We start from the raw sequence: 21,965 nt of genomic DNA, 5'->3' as shown, positions 1-21,965 counted from the left end.
TGCAGCAGATTTCCTATGTGGAGGCGGTGAAGAGATTCGAAGGGGCAAGAGGCAACAGTTTTGAAGATCTGGCGGTAGATGCATTGTGTTTCAAGTCAATCGGGTGACCTAGACACACTCATTGTGAAGAAAATTTATTTTGTCGCATTTATAGCCACAGTGATGATTTGTACAGCACAAGTGTCTAAGAAGTCCAAGAAGCTGGACATCAACTCAGGAAGCATGGCCTCCCGAGTGGTGCAGCAGTCTAAGGCATTGCGTCTCAGGGCTAGAGGCGTCACTACAGACCCTGGTTCTATTCCAGGCTGTATCACAACCAGCCGTGATCAGGAGTTTTTTATTTTTTTGTTTTTTTTATTTCACCTTTATTTAACCAGGTAGGCTAGATGAGAACAAGTTCTCATTTACAACTGCGACCTGGCCAAGATAAAGCAAAGCAGTGCGACACATACAACAACACAGAGTTACACATGGGAGTCCCATAGGGCGGCACACAATTGGCCCAGTGTCGTCCGGGTTAGGGTTTGGCCTGGGTAGGCTGTCATTGTAAATAATCATTTGTTCTTAACTGACTTGTCTAGTTAAATAAAGTTTAAAAAAATATATATAAAAAAATATATATCTGCAGCAGAGACGTTTTTGGGGCTCCAAGTCTTCACGGCAGAAGCACTGCAAGGACTATGTTTGATAGGACATGTACCGCCCTCACAGGAGTCTTTTGAGCCGGTGTAGGGACCTGATTAGAATTAGTTTTTCACAGAAAAGCAGGCTGATTTTGTTTAGTTTATTTATTATTTGATAGTTTGATTGATATTTGATTTATTTTCACCCACATTATTTCCTTATTATTCACCCACACAGTAGGTGGCTGAATGCACATCAAATAGTTGCAAACACCATTATACCACAGAAGAAGAAGAAGATGAATCCATAGCTATAAAATGTCAACTTTGATTTAGATCTGTTTCTTAAAAAACGCGTTTAATAAAAACAACAAACCGGGTGTAACTAACATTCCTCACTTTGATGACGTCTTTAAGCCTTCTCTTTGTTTCATGTTTTCAGTTTCTTCCTGCTGTTTCTCTGGTGTTGTCTTGTTTGATCTCTGTTTTTTTATTTCGTTTCTACAATTGTAAAGCGACTTTGGGTCATTGAAAAGTGCTATAGAAGTCCCATGTATTATTATTATTATTAAACATGCTCTACTCCTTTGCAAACGAAAGGTCTCACAGTTAAATATTGGCTTATACTCTGAAATTATCCCATTTTTTCCCATAAGAGAACGACATTTTCAACCCTCTGACAAGTTGTTTTAATTATACCGCAGTCTTTGAAAACAGTGCTGTCTACAGTATTATGTCATATTGTTAGAGACCCCAAGGCTCCTAATGCGATACAAGAGTAGCATATTGCCCCAATGACATGAATACTTTTTTATTAAGGGTTTAGATGTTGCTGGCGAGACACTTCTTACAAGTGAAGGCCTTTAAATGAAAACTTGCTCTAAAATGAAATAACCTGTCATATGCTGATAGCCAACAGGAATTATGATACATTTTCTATTAGTAAAAGTGTTTTAATTACATGAGCTTGTAATGGAAACTGTCCATCTTACTGCATGCTTGTACAAATGCTTCATATCTCATTACACTTTTTGAAAAACCACTGAGAAAGTACGGTAGGTATCTTCATTTCACATGATACGTCTGCCAAGAGCGATCCACAGTTAATTGTTGGACCCAAAATACGCTTTTTGGAAAGTTTCACTCTGCAAACTTGAACAGTCACTCTGTGTAAGAGAGTGTCATCTTCTCTGGGAAATTCCCGAATTTCTTCTATTTCCCCTCCTCGCCTCTTATTTTGAGACATTTAAAAGGATCATTTGAGTAGAAGTTTTGATGGAAAGATGCTTTTCCTCCAACCCGTGCCAACCAGGCTTCTACTCAAACGTCCACACAGTATCTAACGAAAATGTTAATCAACACTAAAGCTCTCCCTCCCAGCCACTCACGCTGCCCGATTACCTATGACAATTTATGGAACTGCGAGAAGAACGGTGAACACTTTCGATTATAGGCAGCTGTTCCATTCCATTTCTCCTGTGTCTTTCCACCCCCCACACTGTGTAAACATAAAGCCTCCCATATGGTCATTTAGAACTCGGCTACCAAAATAAAAAGTGTTATTGGCACGTATCAGAGAGACCGGAGGAATCGGCGGCAAACCTGTGAATCAGAACTGCCTACAGGAACCTATCAAACAAATATTTTCAGATTCCTTTCTGTTCTTTTCATTTTATTTTCCTCTTGTCCAGAATAGTCCCTTGCTGTAGTGTTTCGGTTGTATTAAGTAGGAACAGCTCTTAAGTTACAAAAACGTTGCTTATCTATTGGGAACAAAGCACATTTGATACATCCCTGGGGGAATTTCAGAGATGCTTGCTGACCGGATGGTTTATATTTAATTGCAATGGAGTGCTGTGGTTGTTATTGACAGTAGGTTTTCAAAGTGGACCGCAGCTCACAAGGTCAGACAGACCGTTTTCATCATATACGGTGGGCCTGTAACTCAGGCTTAATCATTATTGATTTCTCAAATACATAGCAAGGATTTTGACACACTGTATATGTTGTACAAGAAACCAGAGACGGAGCAAAGGTGTTTAGCTGTCAACAAGTAAAAGGGCAATGAATCAAGATAATTTGATATTCATTGTCATTACAATTATATCCTCTCTCTCCAGGAAAAGCAATCGAGAGGGCTTTACCTGATGCAATCTGCTTCAGACAGGAACCAATACCGCACTATTGCCCAATGACTGGGTCGACAACACAACCTCAACTGAGGTATATGATTGTAGAGCATTTTATTACACAAACTGTCACTCATTAGAGTGTGTTTTGGATCATGTGTAACACTGTCAGAAGGTACCTTGCAAAGAAGTGCTCCCTGAATAATAATTGTCCCAGTTGTTAATTTCCATTAAAAAGAACACAGATGTATCCAACACTCTGACGGCTCGCCGATAGTTGATTCCCTTCAAGTTGGGCTTCATGTGTGTGTGCACGTCTGTCAAAGCGTAGGCTCTTTGAAAGTCACTCATATAACTGGCATTCATTCCCGGCACGTAACATTGAGGTATCTTCAGAGGTTGCCTTGAAGTCGTTGCCTTAGAAATCCTCTGATGTATTGACCGAATACTGACGATTAGAATTCCCCAATGTTTATTGGGTGCTTTTTTTGCACCTGGCATCAATGTAAAAAAAAAAAAAATACAACTCTTAGGAAGCATTGATAAAATATCCATAGCATACATTAAATAGGATCCAATTGAGTGACATTATTAAACGCTTGGTATTAACAACAGTATGATGTAACTGGGGTATAATTATGAGATATTATGATTAATAGCTTGTAATTTATGTTTATTTTAATTTTATTTCTATTTCACCTTTATTTAACCAGGTAGGCCAGTTGAGAACAAGTTCTCATTTACAACTGCGACCTGGCCAAGATAAAGCAAAGCAGTGCAACAAAAAACAACAACACAGAGTTACACATGGAACAAACAAATGTATAGTCAATAACACAATAGAAAAAATCTATATACAGTGTGTGCAAATGGAGTAAGGAGGTAAGGCAATAAATAGGCCAATAGTAGCAAAGTAATTACAATTTAGCGAATAAACACTGGAAAAATAGATGTGCAGATGATGATGTGCAAGAAGAAATACTGGTGTGCAAAAGAGCAAAAAAAGTAAATAAAAACAATATGGGGATGAGGTAGGTAGTTGGATGGGCTATTTACAGATCGGCTGTGTACAGCTGCAGCGATCAGTAAGCTGCTCAGATAGCTGATGCTTAAAGTTAGTGAGGGGGAAATAAGTCTCCAAGTACAGCAATTTTTGCAATTCGTTCCAGTCATTGGCAGCAGAGAACTGAAAGGAAAGGCGGCCAAAGGAGGTGTTGGCTTTGGGGATGACTAGTGAGATATTGTTGAAGTCGGAAGTTTACATACACTTAGGTTGGAGTCATTAAAACTCGTTTTTCAACCACTCCACAAATTTCTTGTTAACAAATTATAATTTTGGCAAGTCGGTTAGGACATCTACTTTGTGCATGACACAAGTCATTTTTCCAACAATTGTTTACAGACAGATTATTTCACTTATAATTCACTGTATCACAATTCCAGTCGGTCAGAAGTTTAACATACACTAAGTTGACTGTGCCTTTAAACAGCTTGGAAAATACCAGAAAATGGTGTCATGGCTTTAGAAGCTTCTGATAGGCTAATTGACATCATTTGAGTCAATTGGAGGTGAACCTGTGGATGTATTTCAAGGACTATCTTCAAACTCAGTGTCTCTTTGCTTGACATAATGGGAAAATCAAAAGAAATCAGCCAAGACCTCAGAAAGACCTTGTAGACCTCCACAAGTCTGGTTCATCCTTGGGAGCAATTTCCAAATGCCTGAAGGTACCACATCCATCTGTACAAACAATAGTACGCAAGTATAAACACCATGGGACCACGCAGCCATCATACCGCTCAGGAAGGAGACGCGTTCTGTCTCCTAGAGATGAACGTACTTTGGTGCGAAAAGTGCAAATCAATCCCAGAACAACAGCAAAGGACCTTGTGAAGATGCTGGAGGAAATAGGTACAAAAGTATCTATATCCACAGTAAAACGAGTCCTATATCGACATAACCTGAAAGGCCGCTCAGCAAGGAAGATGCCACTGCTCCAAAACCGCCATAAAAAAGCCAGACTACGGTTTGCAACTGCACATGGTGACAAAAATCGTACTTTTTGGAGAAATGTCCTCTGGTCTGACAAAAATAGAACTGTTTGGCCATAATGACCATTGTTAGGTTTGGAGGAAAAAGGGGTAAGCTTGCAAGCCGAAGAACACCTTCCCAACCGTGAAGCATGGGTGTGGCAGCATCATGTTGTGGGGGTGCTTTGCTGCATGAGGGACTGGTGCACTTCACAAAATAGATGGCATCATGAGGCAGGAAAATTATGTGGATATATTGAAGCAACATCTCAAGACATCAGTCAGGAAGTTAAAGCTTGGTCGCAAATGGGTCTTCCAAAGGGACAATGACCCCAAGCATACTTCCAAAGTTGTGGCAAAATGGCTTAAGGACAAAAAGTCAAAGTATTGGAGTGGCCATCACAAATCCCTGACCTTAATCCCATAGAAAATGTGTGGGCAGAACTGAAAAGCGGGTGCGAGCAAGGAGGACTAAAAACCTGACTCAGTTACACCAGTTCTGTCAGGAGGAATGGGCCAAAATTCACCCAACTTATTTTGGGAAGCTTGTGGAAGGCTACCCGAAAAGTTTGACCCAAGTTAAACAATTTAAAAACAATGCTACCAAATACTAATTGAGTGTATGTAATCTTCTGACCCACTGGGAATGTGATGTAAGAAATAATAGCTGAAATAAATCATTCTCTCTTCTATTATTCTGACATTTCATATTCTTAAAATGAAGTGGTGATCCTAACTGACCTAAGACAGTGAATTTTTACTAGGATTAAATGACAGGAATTGTGAAAACTGAGTTTAAATGTATTTGGCTAAGGTGTATGTAAACTTCCGCCTTCAACTGTATACCTGCTGGAGCGCGTGCTACGGGTGGGTGTTATTATGGTGACCAGTGAGCTGAGATACGGCGGTGCTTTACCTAGCAAAGACTTATAGATGACCTGGAGCCAGTGGGTCTGGCGGCGAATAGCCAGAGGGCCAACCGACGAGAGCATACAGGTCGCAGTGGTGGGTGGTATATGGGGCTTTGGTGACAAAATGGATGGAACTGTGATCGACTGCATCTAGTTTGATGAGTAGAGTGTTGGAGGCTATTTTGTAAATGACATTGCCGAAGTAGAGGATTGATAGGATAGTCAATTTCACTAGGGTATGTTTGGCAGCGTGAGTGAAGGAGGCTTTGTTGCGAAATAGGATGCCGATTCTAGATTTAATTTTGGATTGGAGATGTTTAATATGAGTCTGCAAGGAGATTTTACAGTCTAGCCAGACACCTAGGTATTTGTAGTTGTCCACATATTCTAAATCAGAACCGTCCAGAGTGGTGATGCTAGTCGGGCGGGCAGGTGCGGGCAGCAATCGGTTGAAGAGCATGCATTTAGTTTTACTAGCATTTAAGAGCAGTTGGAGGCCACGGAAGGAGTGTTGTATGGCATTATAGCACATTTGGAAGTTTGTTAACCTCTAACGCCTCACAAACCCGGATCCGGGATCCCCCCCATCACAAAAGCTGACTAGCATAGCCTAGCCTAAAGCCACAGGGATATCATATAATAAAATGTTCATGAAATCACAAGTCCAAGACACCAAATGAAAGATACACATCTTGTGAATAAAGCCATCATTTCTGATTTTTAAAATGTTTTACAGGGAAGACAAAATATGTATTTCTATTAGCTAACCACGTTAGCAAAAGACACCACTCCCATACTCCACCATTTTCTTACTGCATCAGTAGCTATCACAAATTCGACCAAATAAAGATATAAATAGCCACTAACCAAGAAACAACCTCATCAGATGACAGTCTGATAACATATTTATTGTATAGCATAGGTTTTGTTAGAAAAATTTGCATATTTCAGGTATAAATCATAGTTTACAATTGCAGCCCCCATCACAACTAAAATGACTAGAATAACTACAGAGACCATCGTGTATTAGCTAATTACTCATCATAAAACATTTCTTAAAAATACACAGCGTACAGCAATTGAAAGACACAGATCTTGTGAATCAAGAAAATATTTCAGATTTTCTAAGTGTTTTACAGCGAAAACACAATATATCGTTATATTAGCTTACCACAATAGCAAACCAGACAACAGCATTGATTCCAGCCAAACATAGCGATAACGTATTCACCACCAAAATAAATTAATTTTTCACTAACCTTCTCAGAATTCTTCAGATGACAGTCCTGTAACATCATATTACACAATCCATATAGGTTTTGTTCGAAAATGTGCATATTTAGCAGCACAAATCGTGGTTATACAATGTGATCAGTGGCAACAGGTCATGCATTCTGGCCGGCGCCATCTTGGAAAGGCACCTAATCTAATCAATAAATAATCGTAAACTTGACTAAAAAATACAGGTTGGACATCAAATGAAAGATGCATTAGTTATTAATGCAACCGCTGAGTTAGATTTTTAAAATTAACGTTACTAGACATACAGTGTGCGTTACAGCCAGACTAATGCCGCAATAATGGCGGACAAATCCGTTTACATTTTTCCACATAAATACGGAATAACATCATAAATAGCTCTTACTTTTGGACGAGCTTCCATCAGAATCTTGTGCAAGTGGTCCCTTGTCCAAAAGAATCGTTGCTTGGTTGTAAAACGTCGTCTTCAACTTCGGAATTAGCAGCTAAGAATAGCTATGTGGCCCCAACATGCCCAAATCCTCCAAACGCAATACTAAGGAAATTCCGAAAATAGCAATATACTCGCATAAACTGATATAACTCGGTTTAAAATAACTTCGTTATGATGTTTCTAACACCTATATCGAATTAAATTACAGACGGATATATCTAAGGTCGATAACTGAGCGTTTCAAAATGCCATCCTGAGGTCCTGCTTTGCGCAATGACGAACGTCGAAAAGAGACCTCCCCTCGTTCCTTGGCCTTTTATAAACTCTGAGAACTACGTAGGAACTCCATTCCACTTCTCATTGGTTACTGACATCCAGGGGAAGGCGGGTGCAGTTCATGTCGACCCATAGGATACATACAGAGCTTTAAACTGATCTGAGAACAGAGCATCATTTTCAGACCTTCGCAGTTCCTGTCATGGATTTCGCTGCAGAAAGAGTTCTGGTTCACCCACAGACATAATTCAAACGGTTTTAGAAACTAGAGATTGTTTTCTATCCAATAGTAATAATAATATGCATATTGTACGAGCAAGAATTGAGTACGAGGCAGTTTAATTTGGAGACCAATTTTCACTAAGTCGAAACAGCACCCCCTATATTCTCAAGAGGTTAACACAGTGTCCAAAGAATGGCCAGATGTATACAGAATGGTGTCGTCTGCGTAGAGATGGATCAAGGAATCACCCGCAGCAAGAGCGACATCATTGATACATATATACAGAGAAAAGAGTTGGCCCGAGAATTGAACCCTGTGGTACCAACACAGCGACTGCCAGAGGTCCGGACAACAGGGCAAGATGGATATAGGTCTGTAACAGTTTGGGTCTAGAGTGTCACCCCCTATGAAGAGGGGGATGACCGCGGCAGCTTTCCAATCTTTAGGAATCTCGGACAATACGAAAGAGAGGTTGAACAGACTAGTAATAGGGGATGCAACAATGGCGGAAGATAATTTTAGAAAGAGTGGGTCCAGATTGTCTAGCCCAGCTGATTTGTACGGGTCCCCGTTTTGCAGCTCTTTCAGAACATCTGCTATCTGGATTTGGGTGAAGGAGAAGCTGGGGAGGCTTGGGCAAGTCGCTGCGGGGGGTGCGGAGCTGTTGGCCGGGGTTGGGGTAGCCAGGAGGAAAGCATGTCCAGCCGTAGATAAATGCTTATTGAAATTCTCGATTATTGTGGATTTATTGGTGGTGACAGTGTTTCCTAGCCTCAGTGCAGTGGGCAGCTGGGAGGAGGTGCTCTTTTTCTCCATGGACTTTACAGTGTCTCAGAACCTTTGGGAGTTAGAGCTACAGGATGCAAATTTCTGTTAGGAAAGCAAAGGCTAGCTTTTTCAAACTGACTGTGTGTATTGGTTCCTGACTTCCCTGAAAAGTTGCATATTGCGGGGACTATTAGATGCTAGTGCAGTACGCCACAGGATGTTTTTGTGCTGGTCAAGGGCAGTCAGGTCTGGAGTGAACCAAGGGCTATATCTGTTCTTAGTTCTACATTTTTTGAAAGGGGCATGCTTATTTAATATGGTGAGGAAATTACTTTTAAAGAACAACCAGGCGTCCTCTACTGACGGGATGAGGTCAATATCCTTCCAGGATACCTGGGCCAGGTCGATTGCAAAGGCCTGCTCGCAGAAGTGTTTTAGGGAGTGTTTGACAGTGATGAGGGGTGGTCGTATGACCACCATTGCAGGCAATGAAGCAGTGATCGCTGAGATCCTGATTGAAAACAGCAGAGGTGTATTTGGAGGGCAAGTTGGTCAGGATAATATCTATGATGATGCCCATGTTTACAGATTTAGGGTTGTACCTGGTGGGTTCCTTGATAATTTGTGTGATATTGGGGGCATCTAGCTTAGATTGTAGGACGGCCGGGGTGTTAAGCATATCCCAGTTTAGGTCACCTAACAGAACGAACTCTGAAGATAGATAGGGGGCAATCAATTCACATATGGTGTCCAGGGCACAGCTGGGAGCTGAGGGGAGTGTTTAACAGGCGGCAACAGTGAGAGACTTATTTCTGGAAAGATTCATTTTTAAAATTAGAAGCTCGAACTGTTTGGGCATGGACCTGGAAAGTATGACAGAACATTGCAGGCTATCTCTGCAGTAGATTGCAACTCCTCCCCCTTTGGCAGTTCTATCTTGATGGAAAATGTTGTAGTTGGGGATGGAAATCTCAGAATTTTTGGTGGCCTTCCTAAGCCACAATTCAGACAAGGCAAGGACATTAGGGTTGGTGGTGTGTTCTAAAGCAGTGAGTAAAATAAACTTAGGGAGGAGGCTTCTGATGTTAACATGCATGAAACCAAGGCTTTTACGGTTACAGAAGTCAACAAATGAGAGCGCCTGGTGACACACAGGGCCTGGGTTAACCTCTACATCACCCGAGGAACAGAGGAAGAGTAGGATGAGGGTACAGCTAAAGGCTATCAAAACTGGTCGTCTAGTGCGTTGGGGGCAGGTAATTACAGGAGCAGATTCCTGGGCGTGGTAGAATAGATTCAGGGCATAATGTACAGACAGGGGTATGGCGGGGTGCGGGTACAGTAGAGGTAAACCCAGGCATTGAGTGACGATAAGAGAGGTTGCATCTCTGGAGGCACTAGTTATGCTAGGTGAGGTTATCGCATGTGTGGGAGGTGGGACAAAAAAATATATCTGAGGCATGTTGAGTGGGGCTAGGTGCTCTGCAGTAAAATAAAACAATGATAACTACCCTAAACAAAAGTATACAAGGCATATTGACATTAGAGAGAGACATAAAGCGAGTCATAAAGCAATCACAGGTGTTGATTTGGAGAGCTAGCTAAGACAACAACGGGTAAGACAACAACAGCTAATCAGCTAAGACAACAACAACAGGTAAAATGGCAACGAATGGGTAGAGAGGGTCAGTTAACTACACACAGGGCCTGAGTTCGAGGCTGGGGCCGACAGATAAACAAAATAAACAAAAATGGAGTACCGTGATTAATGAACAGTCCAGCCAGGTGATCATAGGGTCCAGTGAACAGCAAAAGATGAAACAGGGAAGCCGTTAGGTAGTCGTTACGGCGCTAGGCAAGCGGGGGACACGGCGTTCCTAAAGTTAGCAGGCCGGGGCTAGCAGAAGCGTCTTCACTGACGTCCAACAAAGGCCGGTTGAGGGCACATCGGACGGAATTACGTCGGCAGACCAGTCGTGATGGATCGGCGGGGCTCCATGTCGACAAAGGGTTCAGGCCAATTGGCAAAAGAGGTATTGTAGCTGGAGTAATTTTGTTTGCTAGCCGGGAGATACGCCTGGCTCGAGGCTAATTGGTGCTAGCTTTTGGACAAGGGCGTTAGCCACTATAGCCACTCGGTAGCAGTTAGCAAGCTGCTATGATCCGAGGCAAAGGTCCAGAGCTTACGGCAGGAATCCGGTGATGTAGTGGTTTTGTGCTAATAGCTACAATGTGTGATTGACAACTACTAGAGAAAATAGTTTGTATTTATTTAAAGTAACCCACTGATCCTTAGACTGTCTAGTTTACAAAATAGTCTGATATAACCTACAGTATATTTTAACAGTACATTTCAATATTCCCTGTTGGGCAAACACCTCCCTTCTCCTCTATTTGCTATATATTCTTCCTCCACTGTTAACCACTCCTGATCTGGATGACACTTGGCCAAACATGGGCTTCTCGTTGAACAGGGTCAAAGTAAACAGTTAGCGTTGTTGATGAAACCCTCAGCATCTCTCAGGTACACCTCGAGGCAGAGTCTAATCTCTGAGCTGCTGAACAGGATTAAATCGGATCAGTCGACTACCAGCATGCTTTGCGGGACAATCAGCTTGGAAACAGCATTCTGCCTGTTTGACAGCGGAACCTCCAGGAGGGCTGACTTTAACAGGCTATTAAAGTCCATAATGCGTTCAGCCACATTGACAGTTTAGTGGCAATGTATAAACTCTCTGGCGACAACATAGGCTTTAGTGATTAATGGAGCTGTGACATATCACGCGTTACACAGAGAAGCCAGGTCCCCTCAATCAGCAATTCATTTTGACGCTGCTGTGTTTTTAAACATGCCTACCTTTTCACTGTAGTCCTAGACCAGGCATGGACAGCTGGCGGCCCATGGCCTTGGATCAATTTGTTTGTGCATCAGCAGTTTTTTTCTTGTTAAGTCAGTCACTGATAGTCACTCAATTAGCCCATGCCAGTAAAATGCAACATTTTCTCTATGTCCCATGGCAAAATGTGTAGAATTGCACAATGTTAACTTTTGCCCGATTTAGAATTTGAAATGGTGATTATGATATTCTGTAGGTCTCAGAGACAGAATTTTATAGACAGCAGACAATAGAAATGTAGTATACACAATCAGATGTGCCTTCTACTCGAGTTCATATGGACCAAGCTGCTCCCCAGAATTCCAGTTCTTGAAAAGTCCAAAGTAAACAAGCCCCTGCAACAAACTTTTACAAGAAACAGTAATAAAAAGACGGCAGAGCAGCAACAGAGAATCAATAGTCCAGCCGAGGAGTCGGTAGCATGAATCAGTAATGAGTTCAGGACCCCTCTGTATGAGGAATGGGCTTTATTGGGAGTGTGCTTGAGGCGTATGGTGCTCAAGGCATATGAGTGTTATAGCCTGGAGGCTTGTACAGGGAAACCTTGTGTGAGTGGGGTACTCTGTGGCGCCAAGAACGTCCGGCCTCCTTCACACAACCCCCTGCCAGCCGTCATCCAGGATCCTGGCTCGGGTGTGTCAGGGCTAGAATGAAAGACCCAGTAATCCTGCTCAGTAATCCTGATAGAGGAGATGAGGAATATTTTACCACAGGTAAAATGCTCTTACAGATGGTCAAACTATCAACAAACTATATGTTGATAAGCAACTGCTTGTTACGGTTAGGTTTAGAATAAGGGTTAAGGTTAGAGTTAGAGTTAGGACTAGGGTTAGGGTTAGGGATAGTTAGTTTACATTTTATTTATAGTCTGTAAATAGTCTGTAGATCATCAACAGATTAGGGTTGAATATTTTCCAGGTGTTTTGCAAATGTTCCATCCCGAGAATAAATCACTTTTCTCCAGGGTAACCCGGTATTTCCCGCCAAAACTGGAAGTGTCATTCTAAAGCGTATAAAGCAGAAAAATATGTCTGGATTTGAATAGAGTTTAACAAAGACAATACAAATTTAGTTTACAAAATCAGAAATGCCTTCTACTCAAGACCAAACTGCTCAAGTCCAAAGTAAACAAGCCCTTGCACCAAACTTTTACAAGAAACAGTAAAAAAGACGACTGAGCCGCAAAAGAGAATCAATAGTCCAGCCGAGGAGTCGGTAGCATGAATCAGTAATGAGTTCAGGACCCCTCTGTATAAGGAATGGACTTTATTGGGAGTGTGCTTGAGGCGTATGGCGCTCAAGGCATATGAGTGTTCTATCGGCATGACAATTCAAACCAGATGCCACCTGAGCCTGATGAGCCATACATTAAAGCCCAAATGATTGTGCCGTTATCCAATACAGCATATATAATATACTGTATATGCTCCCGCATATGACACATGACAGAAAAATATAAAAACCCATAGGTGTAGTTATGCTCTCTTGGGTAAAATCAATTCAAAGCTCCAGTAAGCTAATATTTTTGAGTGAGACTGTATTACTGTACTTTATTATATTATACTGTATTATAATGACTGGAATTACACACCTCATTCAAACCAGGAAGCTGGGAGAGAACATGGGATACTAGTCCAGGAAATGTGTCCTACAAAGTTACAGTTATAGGCTAGTAAATGTGATTTAAATTTTTAAATATAATAGGGCCTATTTAAATGTTTTATATTTAGTAGGCTGATGCATATATAGGCTACCTTTCATAATTTCCCTTAATGTTGTGCGACATGCGCATTAGCCAATCTCTTTCTCTCTCTATTGTTGCTTAATTCCTTCCTTGCTTTTTACAGTTAAATGAAATAAGTGTTGTTGTCCTTGATCTTCATCATTGTAAAGGCATGCTTGAATGATATAGTAGTAGAATAAGATGTAGACGGCTTTCACGTCTCTTCACGAAGATTGAGTGGTTATGGGTGATAGTCTGATTAAAAAACCCGCCATAGCCTGCCGCCATCGCGCATTCTCTCTGTATTGAAACTCCCAGTGTGTTCAATTGGGCTGCTGTATTTAACATTCAGAAAACAAGAGCTTGCATCTCTCTTCGAAAAATCTATTGTTATAAGAAATGCAAAAAATGATAATTCCAGCAAGCTATTCTAATCTAGTTTTTCCTGGGACTCCAAGTGCTAAGGAGCGTTTTATTGAGGCGAGGCCAACGGAGCGCAGGTGTATATTGCGCAAAAGACAGAGGCTATAAGTTAAAAGCTTATGCATAATTCATTAGCTAAATATACAGTGCCTTCAGAAAGTATTCACACCCCTAGACTTTTTCCACATTTTATTGTGTTATAGCCTGCATTTCTAATGGATTCAATGGAGATATTTTGTCTCTTGCCTACACACAATACCCCATAATTTTGAAAGTGGAATTATTATAATTTTTTACAAATGAATAAAGAATGAAAATGAAATGAGTCTTGAGTCAATAAGTATTCAACCCCTTTGTTATGGCATGCCTAAATAAATTCAGCAGTAAAAAATATCTTGCGTCACATAATTACTTGGATCGACACACTCTGTGTGCAATAATAGAGTTCAACATGATTTTTGAATGACTACCTCATATCTGAACCCCAAATATACAATTATCTGTAAGGTCCCTCAGTCGAGCAGTGAATTTCAAACACAGATTCAACCACACAGACCAGGGAGGTTTTACAACGCCTCGCCAAGAAGGGCACCTATTGGTAGATTGGTAAAAAAGAAAAGAAAAGCAGACATTGAATATGCCTTTGAGCATGGTGAAGTTTTTAATTACTCTTTGGATGGTGTATCAATACACCCAGTCACTACAAAGATACAGGCGTCCTCGATAACTCAGTTGCAGGAGAGGAAGGAAACCGCTCAGGGATTTCAGCATGAGACCAATGGCGACGTTAAAATAGTTAGAGTTATTGGCTGTGTTAGGAGAGAACTGAGGATGCATCAACAACATTGTCGTTACTCTACAATACTAACTTAATTGACTGAGTGAAAAGAAGTAAGCTTGTACAGAATAAAACATATTCTAAAACATGCATCCTGTAATACTGCAAAAAAATGTGGCAAAGCAATTCACTTTTTGTCCTGAATACAAAGTGTTATGTTTGTGGCAAATCCAATACATCACATTACTGAGTACCACTCTCCATATTTTCAATCATAGTGGTGGCTGCAATATGTTATGGGTATGCGTGTAATCGTTAAGGATTGAGGTGTTTTTCAAAATAAAAAAGAAACGGATTAGAGCTAAGCACAAGCAAAATCCTAGAGGAAAACCATGTTTAGTCTGCTTTCCACCAGACACTGGGGGATGAATTAACTTAAAACACAAGGACAGATCTACACTGGAGTTAGAAGACACTGAATGTTCCTGAGAGGCCGAGTTACAATTTTGACTTAATCTGCTTGAAAATCTATAGCAAGACTTGAAAATAGTTGTCTAGCAATGATCAACAACCAATTTGACAAGGCTTGAAGAATTATTTAAAGAATAATGGACAAATAATGTACAATCGAGATGTGCAAAGCTCTTAGAGGCTTACCCAGAAGGACCCACAGCTGTAATCGCTGCTAAAGGTAATTCTAACATGTATTGACTCAGGGGTGTGCATACTTATGTCATTTAGATATTTCTGTCTTTAATGTTCAATAAATTTGCCAACATATCTAAAAATCTATCTTTAACAGGATTATCTATTTTGGATGCAATTTGAATGCAATTGATGGAGAGAGAAAGATTGCGAGAGAACGCTCACGTATGGACTGATTTTAAAGCATTGATATTCAAGTGATAGGCTCCTTTAAAACTCTGCTGCTTCAATAATTAACAAATAAGGTGACCCCTGAAAGCCAGATGGAGATGCGTAAATTAGACCTTCAGTCCTTATATTCCTGTAGAATAGATTATGCTGATGAAAATGTAGGCCTACCAGTCACAAGAAAAAAAGTTACTATTATGCGATGCGTTGTGAACTGTGCTCCCTACCCTGAGCGTTGATGATTGATCATGCAGATAGCAGAGAGAAGGCCATAGAGAAGCCAGATTTCGTTATCACATATAATTTAACAGTTCCATTTCATGTCATACTGTTGATATAAATAATGTATCATAATTTACCGGTTTCTCACAGTTATTTATCCCTGGAAAAGTGAGTGGGTTTGGGGGGTAAATCTCGGTAAATCTCGGTAACCCGTTTCCGGGATTCAACCTTACTACAGATGGACTAGCCACATAAAGTGTTACCCTGGCCAGTCCCATCCCCAGCCAGAATCCACACCGGAGCCTCCAGTCCTTGCCCAAAGAGGAGGGCAGGGTGCATGCAGATGGTCTCCTGGCTTAAGGGGGCTATGTGAGAGGAGAGGTAGAAAGGGGAAAGAGGAGAGGAGAGTCGCTCGCCCGACCAACGGAATGTTGGTTTTTAACCATCGTTGCCCAGTAAAGGGAGATCAGAAAAAAGATAACCCCGGATTATAGGCCAATATCTATGATAAGTGCAGATATGAATCTATCCTCGTCCTTGCTGGCTGGCTGCTGGGCCTTTCAACCAGGAGCATCAAATCAGTCATGAGACATGCTGTGGTGCCAGAACATTTGCATTTCACACTGATCAAAGTGAGACGAAAGCAGTGTGTTACCCATCCTCCCATCATCATCAGGTCCTTTCCTCCTCCTCTAACAGGCCCCGCCACCACTGCCATCACCATCACTCACTTCATTGCCAAGAGGAAGCCCTGTGGAGTCACACTGAAGATTTGACATGTCAAAATTACAGTAATATGGGTCTATATATGGGTCAAACATGTGTTTGTGGAGAGAGAGGTAGATTTTGCGGTTGAAGTAACTAATTCAATCATGCAGTGAGATTAGTCATGTTCTCTGTGTAAGGACCTAGGGGCGCTTTTGGCAGTTTCGAGATGGAAATCGTTTCTCTGACAAAGAGGAAGAAACATGTCTCTGTAATCGGTACCATGGGTTTAATATACTACACAGAGTGACTGATGCTTATACGGTGCGTACAAATGGGTATTTTGCCGTTAAAATACTACAAATCAGTCTCTCTCCCTAGGGTGTGTTTTGCATATCACCTGTGGTAGTAGCAGCTGTGTACTAAATGGCACCTTTTTCACTATTTAGTGCACGACTTTTGACCAGGGCCCATAGAGCTCTGGTCAACAATAGTGCACTATGTAAGGAAGTAAGGTATAGGGTGCCATTTGGAGCACAGGCGTAGTCCTCAGACATGGTATTCAGGTGTTGTTGTGTGAACCTTAAATGGGTAAATGTAACTTTAGGCTTGCTCTTTGTGAATATTTGACCCCACAGATGACCACACTCGTGTCAGACTGCAACTGCTAGATGGAGACCCCCACTCGGACTACATGAATGCCAACTACATCGACGTAAGTATGAGGCCGCGGAGGGAATGGACTGCTACTTTTTATCATAACGTCTTATTTTCACTCCAGATCTTTACTAAGATACAATCAAATATTGCACAGAGCATAATGGGTACTGAAGTAGATCATGCTGCTATGTGCCTCTATTTTATTTTTTATTTAGCCTTTATTTAACTAGGCAATTCAGTTAAGAACAAATTCTTATTGACAATGACGGCTAAAACCTAACCCGGATGACGCTGGGCCAATTGTGCGCCGCCCTATGGGACTCCCAATCACAGCCGGTTGTGATGCAGTCTGGAATTGAACCAGGGTCTGTAGTGACGCCTCTAGCACTGAGATGCAGTGCCTTAGTTGACATATTATTATCTGCTGCAAACACAGAGCTTCTGAGCATGTATGACGATAATGACAATGTCCATATGATTGTCTCTATTATGCTTAGGGGGCTGTGAATTCCCTGCACTTCGAGAAACGGCATCAGTATAAGTCGGCATTACAGCTGTATCTATAATCATGTCATCAAACCCCGTTTCCTCTAATAAAACAATGACTGGGTCGATTGTGCCAGGATCCGCTGGTAAAATTGACTGGTATACCTGGCTCTAGCCCTAGGAGCCTCAACTGTGTTGATTGTTAATTTATCTAACAGTGGTTGCAATAGTAATGAATTTGAAAGTGTTTTTTTTTTCACGCACGTTCGCACTTGATATGGTTAAATGACAATGTCGTATTAATGAAATGAAATTGATAAATTCATTTGAACAAGGCAATTTGTCTCGATGGAACAATATGACAGAATTGCCTATTATTTTCGCGGATAGGGAAAATGAAGAGGCTCGGATTTGATCTGATTTAAAAAGGACCTTGCGCTGTTACAGTACACCTCAGGGTTTTCTTTTTTCTCTTCTCTTTCTCACAGGGGTATCATAGACCAAGACATTACATCGCCACACAAGGTAATTACATTGGATGGAGGGGAGGTCTGTAAAGACAGTAGACAGCTGGAAAAGTGTTCCCAGACGTAGGGGAGGTAATTACTTGGACGCCCTAAAAAAAACACACAGTTAAAGCCAATAACACATTTAAGACACCATTCCTTTAGTCCCATAACAAATCGGGGCTTATCTTAAATGGATCGTGGGCATGGTTGTGCAGTGGATAAGTTGCTCTCCTTCTGGGATCAGATAATGAAGGATGAGACGGTGATGCCATGCATCTCAAGATTCTTCAGAAAGTATAACTGCATTGGGAAGCCAATAGAAAGCTCTAGTCAATGGTAGTGCACTTTATGGGGATAGAAGGTGCCATTCTCAGGCATAGGGTACCATTTTGAATGCAGCCATAATGACACAATTCGAACACTTGGCTCCTACGTGTACTTCCTGGTTCCTGTTACGATCATCTCTGTCCAATACTTCTTGATATTCTCCTTGCTTTCTTTTCTCCTTCCAGGCAGTGGTGGAAAAAGTACCCAATTGTCATACTTGAGTAAAAGTATAGATACCTTAATAGGAAATTACTCAAGTAAAAGTGAAAGACACCCAGTAAAATACTACTTGAGTAAAAGTCTAAAAGTATTTGGTTGTAAATATACTTAAGTATACAAGTAAAAGTATAAATCATTTTAAATTCCTTATATTAAGCAAAGCAGACGGCACCATTTTATTTTGTATTATTTTATTTACGGATAGCCAGGGGCACACTCCAACACTCATTTACAAAAGATGCATTTGTGTTTAGTGAGTCTACCTGATCAGAGGAAGTTGGGATGACACGTGTTCTCTTGATAAGTGCATGAATTGGATCCTTTTCCTGTCCTGCTAGGCATTCAACATGTAATGAGTACTTTTCTGGTGTCTGGGAAAATGTATGGAGTAAAAAGTACATTATTTTCATTAGGAGTGAAGTAAAAGTAAAAGTAGTCAAAAATATAAATAGTAAAGTACAGATACCCCAAAAACGACTTAAGTAGTACTTTAAAGTATTTTTACTTAATTACTTTACACCACTGCTTCCAGGCCCCATGCAGGAGACGGTGAGAGATTTCTGGAGGATGATCTGGCAAGAGAATTCTGGCAGTATCGTCATGGTTACGAACCTGGTGGAAGTGGGCAGGGTGAGTTCATCAAAGCGGATTTGAAAGGTGTTAGAGGAGTACTACTCTGGGGACACTGCCAAGTGGCTAAGAACGTGCGACGTTATTGCAGAACCATCAACGGTTCTCATACTGAATGGATTTCTGTGCCGTCTCTTTCCCCACTGCTCGAAAAACACTTGGTTGTTTAATAGGTTAGGGTGTGTCAATCATAGCTCATATTCCCCTTCCCTACACCTCATACCATTGCTGTTCACAACAACAAATAGTTCACAACAAATGTCATGTTCACAATAAATCAACAACAAATGACTTTTTTTTGGTTTTCAATGCCATTCAATTAGGCCTCTTTGTATATTATGAATATACTATCAACCACTGAAATAGAATGAAATGATTGGTCCTGTGTAATATTTTTTCTGTCCATTTCTTTTGTCTGACTTTTGCACTCTAGGGTCAAAAGTCCCATACAGCCTCTTTAAGAGACAAGGATTTGACCATGTATGTTTCTCTTCCCAGGTGAAGTGCGTGAGGTACTGGCCTGACGAGACTGATGTGTACGGAGATATCAAGGTGACACTGATCGAGACAGAGCCACTGGCCGAGTACGTCATTCGCACCTTCACAGTCCAGAAGGTAAACCGACTAAGTCAATAACCATGCTCTCTTGTTTTGTTTTCATTCATTCCAACCAAGAGGATTTACATTTGTGGTTGACTGCAAGGTGAAACTATGTTGTTCAACTGGGAAATGAGAGTATAATTGAACACTAGTAATCAGTAAGGATTTGCATTGAAAGAAGCACAATATAATTGGGATGCAGGATTCAGACTTCGACGCCATTGTTCTGTTAGATCCCTTTGAAAGGGAAACATCAGAGAAACAGTCACAAAACTAGCCAGCTTTGATAGTCTTGAAATTCATATTTTGTGGCTCTCTAAAAGCCGCTTAAGCAGACAACACAACAGCTTGTAGTCAACGAATTTTGCATGCACTTAATCCATCAGTTTTGCAAGAAAGCAAAAGTTCCTTTTAACCTTCTCACACTCTCCATTTGAAAGGGAAACAGGACTTTGTCATTACAGAACTCCACTATCACACCACAACCTTAATTCCCGGGCCTTTAAAAAGTAGTGCACAGTGATGGGTTCACGCTTCGTATGCTTTCAAATATAACGTATTAAATCATTTTAATTGCGTCAAATAATGAGCTCTGAAATTATGAAAAGCATTATTAATGACGAATCCAAAGGGATTATTTTACTGCACCACACAGATAGATAGATTTTAAAGCCTGTACACACACGCATACTTCAATCTGTTGAAAATAAAATAAAACAGAGCCCACTGGATTGGCAAATTTAGACATAGTTTACCTCCGATTTACACCGTTACCACCTTCAATACTGCACCTGTCGACCCAAGTGTCCATATACTCCAAACAGGCGAGATATTTTAACTGCAGTGTATTATGTGGGCTTTGCCGGCATATCAACGCTAGCGTGCAGGGATTAAACAGTTAACCAACCCAAATGGCAATTAAGCACTTAGCATTAGCGCAGAGAGTTTAGTTTATTAGGAGCCCCATTAGCTACTGTACATGCAGCAGCTACTCTTCCTGGGGTCCATATAAAACCTACAAATACATGACAAAGTACAGAATAGTAAAAGACTAGAACAACATAAGATATTACATAACATTTCAAATAAAAAATGACATATTATATATAGGAAAGACACCAAGAGATAACAAAAATACTATTTACACACTATTCATATATACATATTCTTATATACAGTACAGTTAAAAGGGAGTGGAGGTGTGAAACCTGTGATCATTATTACTACTGTAGCCCAGTGTTATACTATACTCTAAATGGCCACTTTCCAGTTTCCGCACATCCACACCCATTATGTGCTGCTACCTTGGCTGATATCCTTATTGGTGGGTTCTATTTCAAATATAGCGTTTCGATATCTCACTTTCGATATCTCACTTTATGCTAAAGCCTTGTTCACATTGGAAGTTTGAAGTGACTCGAATCCTATTTATTTGTCGATCTGATTCTAATCTGTTTTTTTCCTGCAGTCTGAACAGCCAAAAATCACATGGAATCAGTTATTTCAAACCACATTTCAAACCACCTACAAATCTGATTCCTGGCCATGTGACTTGTGTATGAATGGTCAAATCTGATGAATTTGCCCTCAAGTGGTTTTAGACTGTTATTCAGCATATCTTGTTGCTTGCTAGCTACTCTGTTGACAGTTTGACAAGAACATGTGTTCGGTAACTGGCTTGTTAATTGTTTACAAACAAATGAGTGAATGTGCTAGAAAGCTAAACAGCTATCTAGCTAGCTAATTGACAGCTGTGGCTAGCCAAAAACGACCCGTTTTTAAAGGACTCGTTTGGAAAGCTGGACCATGTTATCCTTTGAGGCTTTGAAGGTGTTCTTACCCTATGATTTTGAACATTCAAAGCACTTCTAAGTTATAGGAAGCACAAGCGCCACCACCAGCCTACAACAGCCTACAACACTGCACACATACCCGTCGTTACTATGACAACTAGAGTAGCCTTGTCAGCCAATTCACCTTAACGCTACAGCATTCTAAACGATTCTGTGACTTCAACTTTGTGTCAACAGTTTGTGGAACGCCCTTTCCTGTTTCAGCATGATAATGCTCCCATGCACGAAGCGAGGTCCAAACAGAAATGGTTTGTCGAGATCGGTGTGGAAGAACTTCACCTTTCTGCACAGAGCCCTGACCTTAACCCCATTCGAACACCTTTGGGATGAATTGGAACACTGACTGCGAGCCATGCCTAATCGCCCAACATCAGTGCACAACCTGACTTACATGCTGACCACACCG

The 21,965-nt window shown here is 41.0% G+C and overlaps 1 protein-coding gene across 1 annotated transcript in view; it reads left to right on the top strand.

Annotated features, from left to right (window-relative positions):
* Positions 1-21,965, top strand: part of LOC120065561 (receptor-type tyrosine-protein phosphatase T-like) — a 394,361-nt gene that overhangs the window by 328,434 nt on the left and 43,962 nt on the right. Inside the window, exons 19-22 of the mRNA XM_039016626.1 lie at positions 16,914-16,990; positions 17,910-17,946; positions 19,009-19,106; positions 19,605-19,721. Coding sequence (XP_038872554.1) covers positions 16,914-16,990; positions 17,910-17,946; positions 19,009-19,106; positions 19,605-19,721 — 329 coding nt within the window. The remainder of the gene's footprint in view (positions 1-16,913; positions 16,991-17,909; positions 17,947-19,008; positions 19,107-19,604; positions 19,722-21,965) is intronic.

Source organism: Salvelinus namaycush, chromosome 20 (genome assembly GCF_016432855.1).
Source record: "Salvelinus namaycush isolate Seneca chromosome 20, SaNama_1.0, whole genome shotgun sequence".
Classification (NCBI taxonomy): Eukaryota; Metazoa; Chordata; class Actinopteri; order Salmoniformes; family Salmonidae; genus Salvelinus; species Salvelinus namaycush.
Note: the sequence above shows the minus strand (reverse complement) of the source record. Positions and strands in the feature narration are given on the sequence as shown.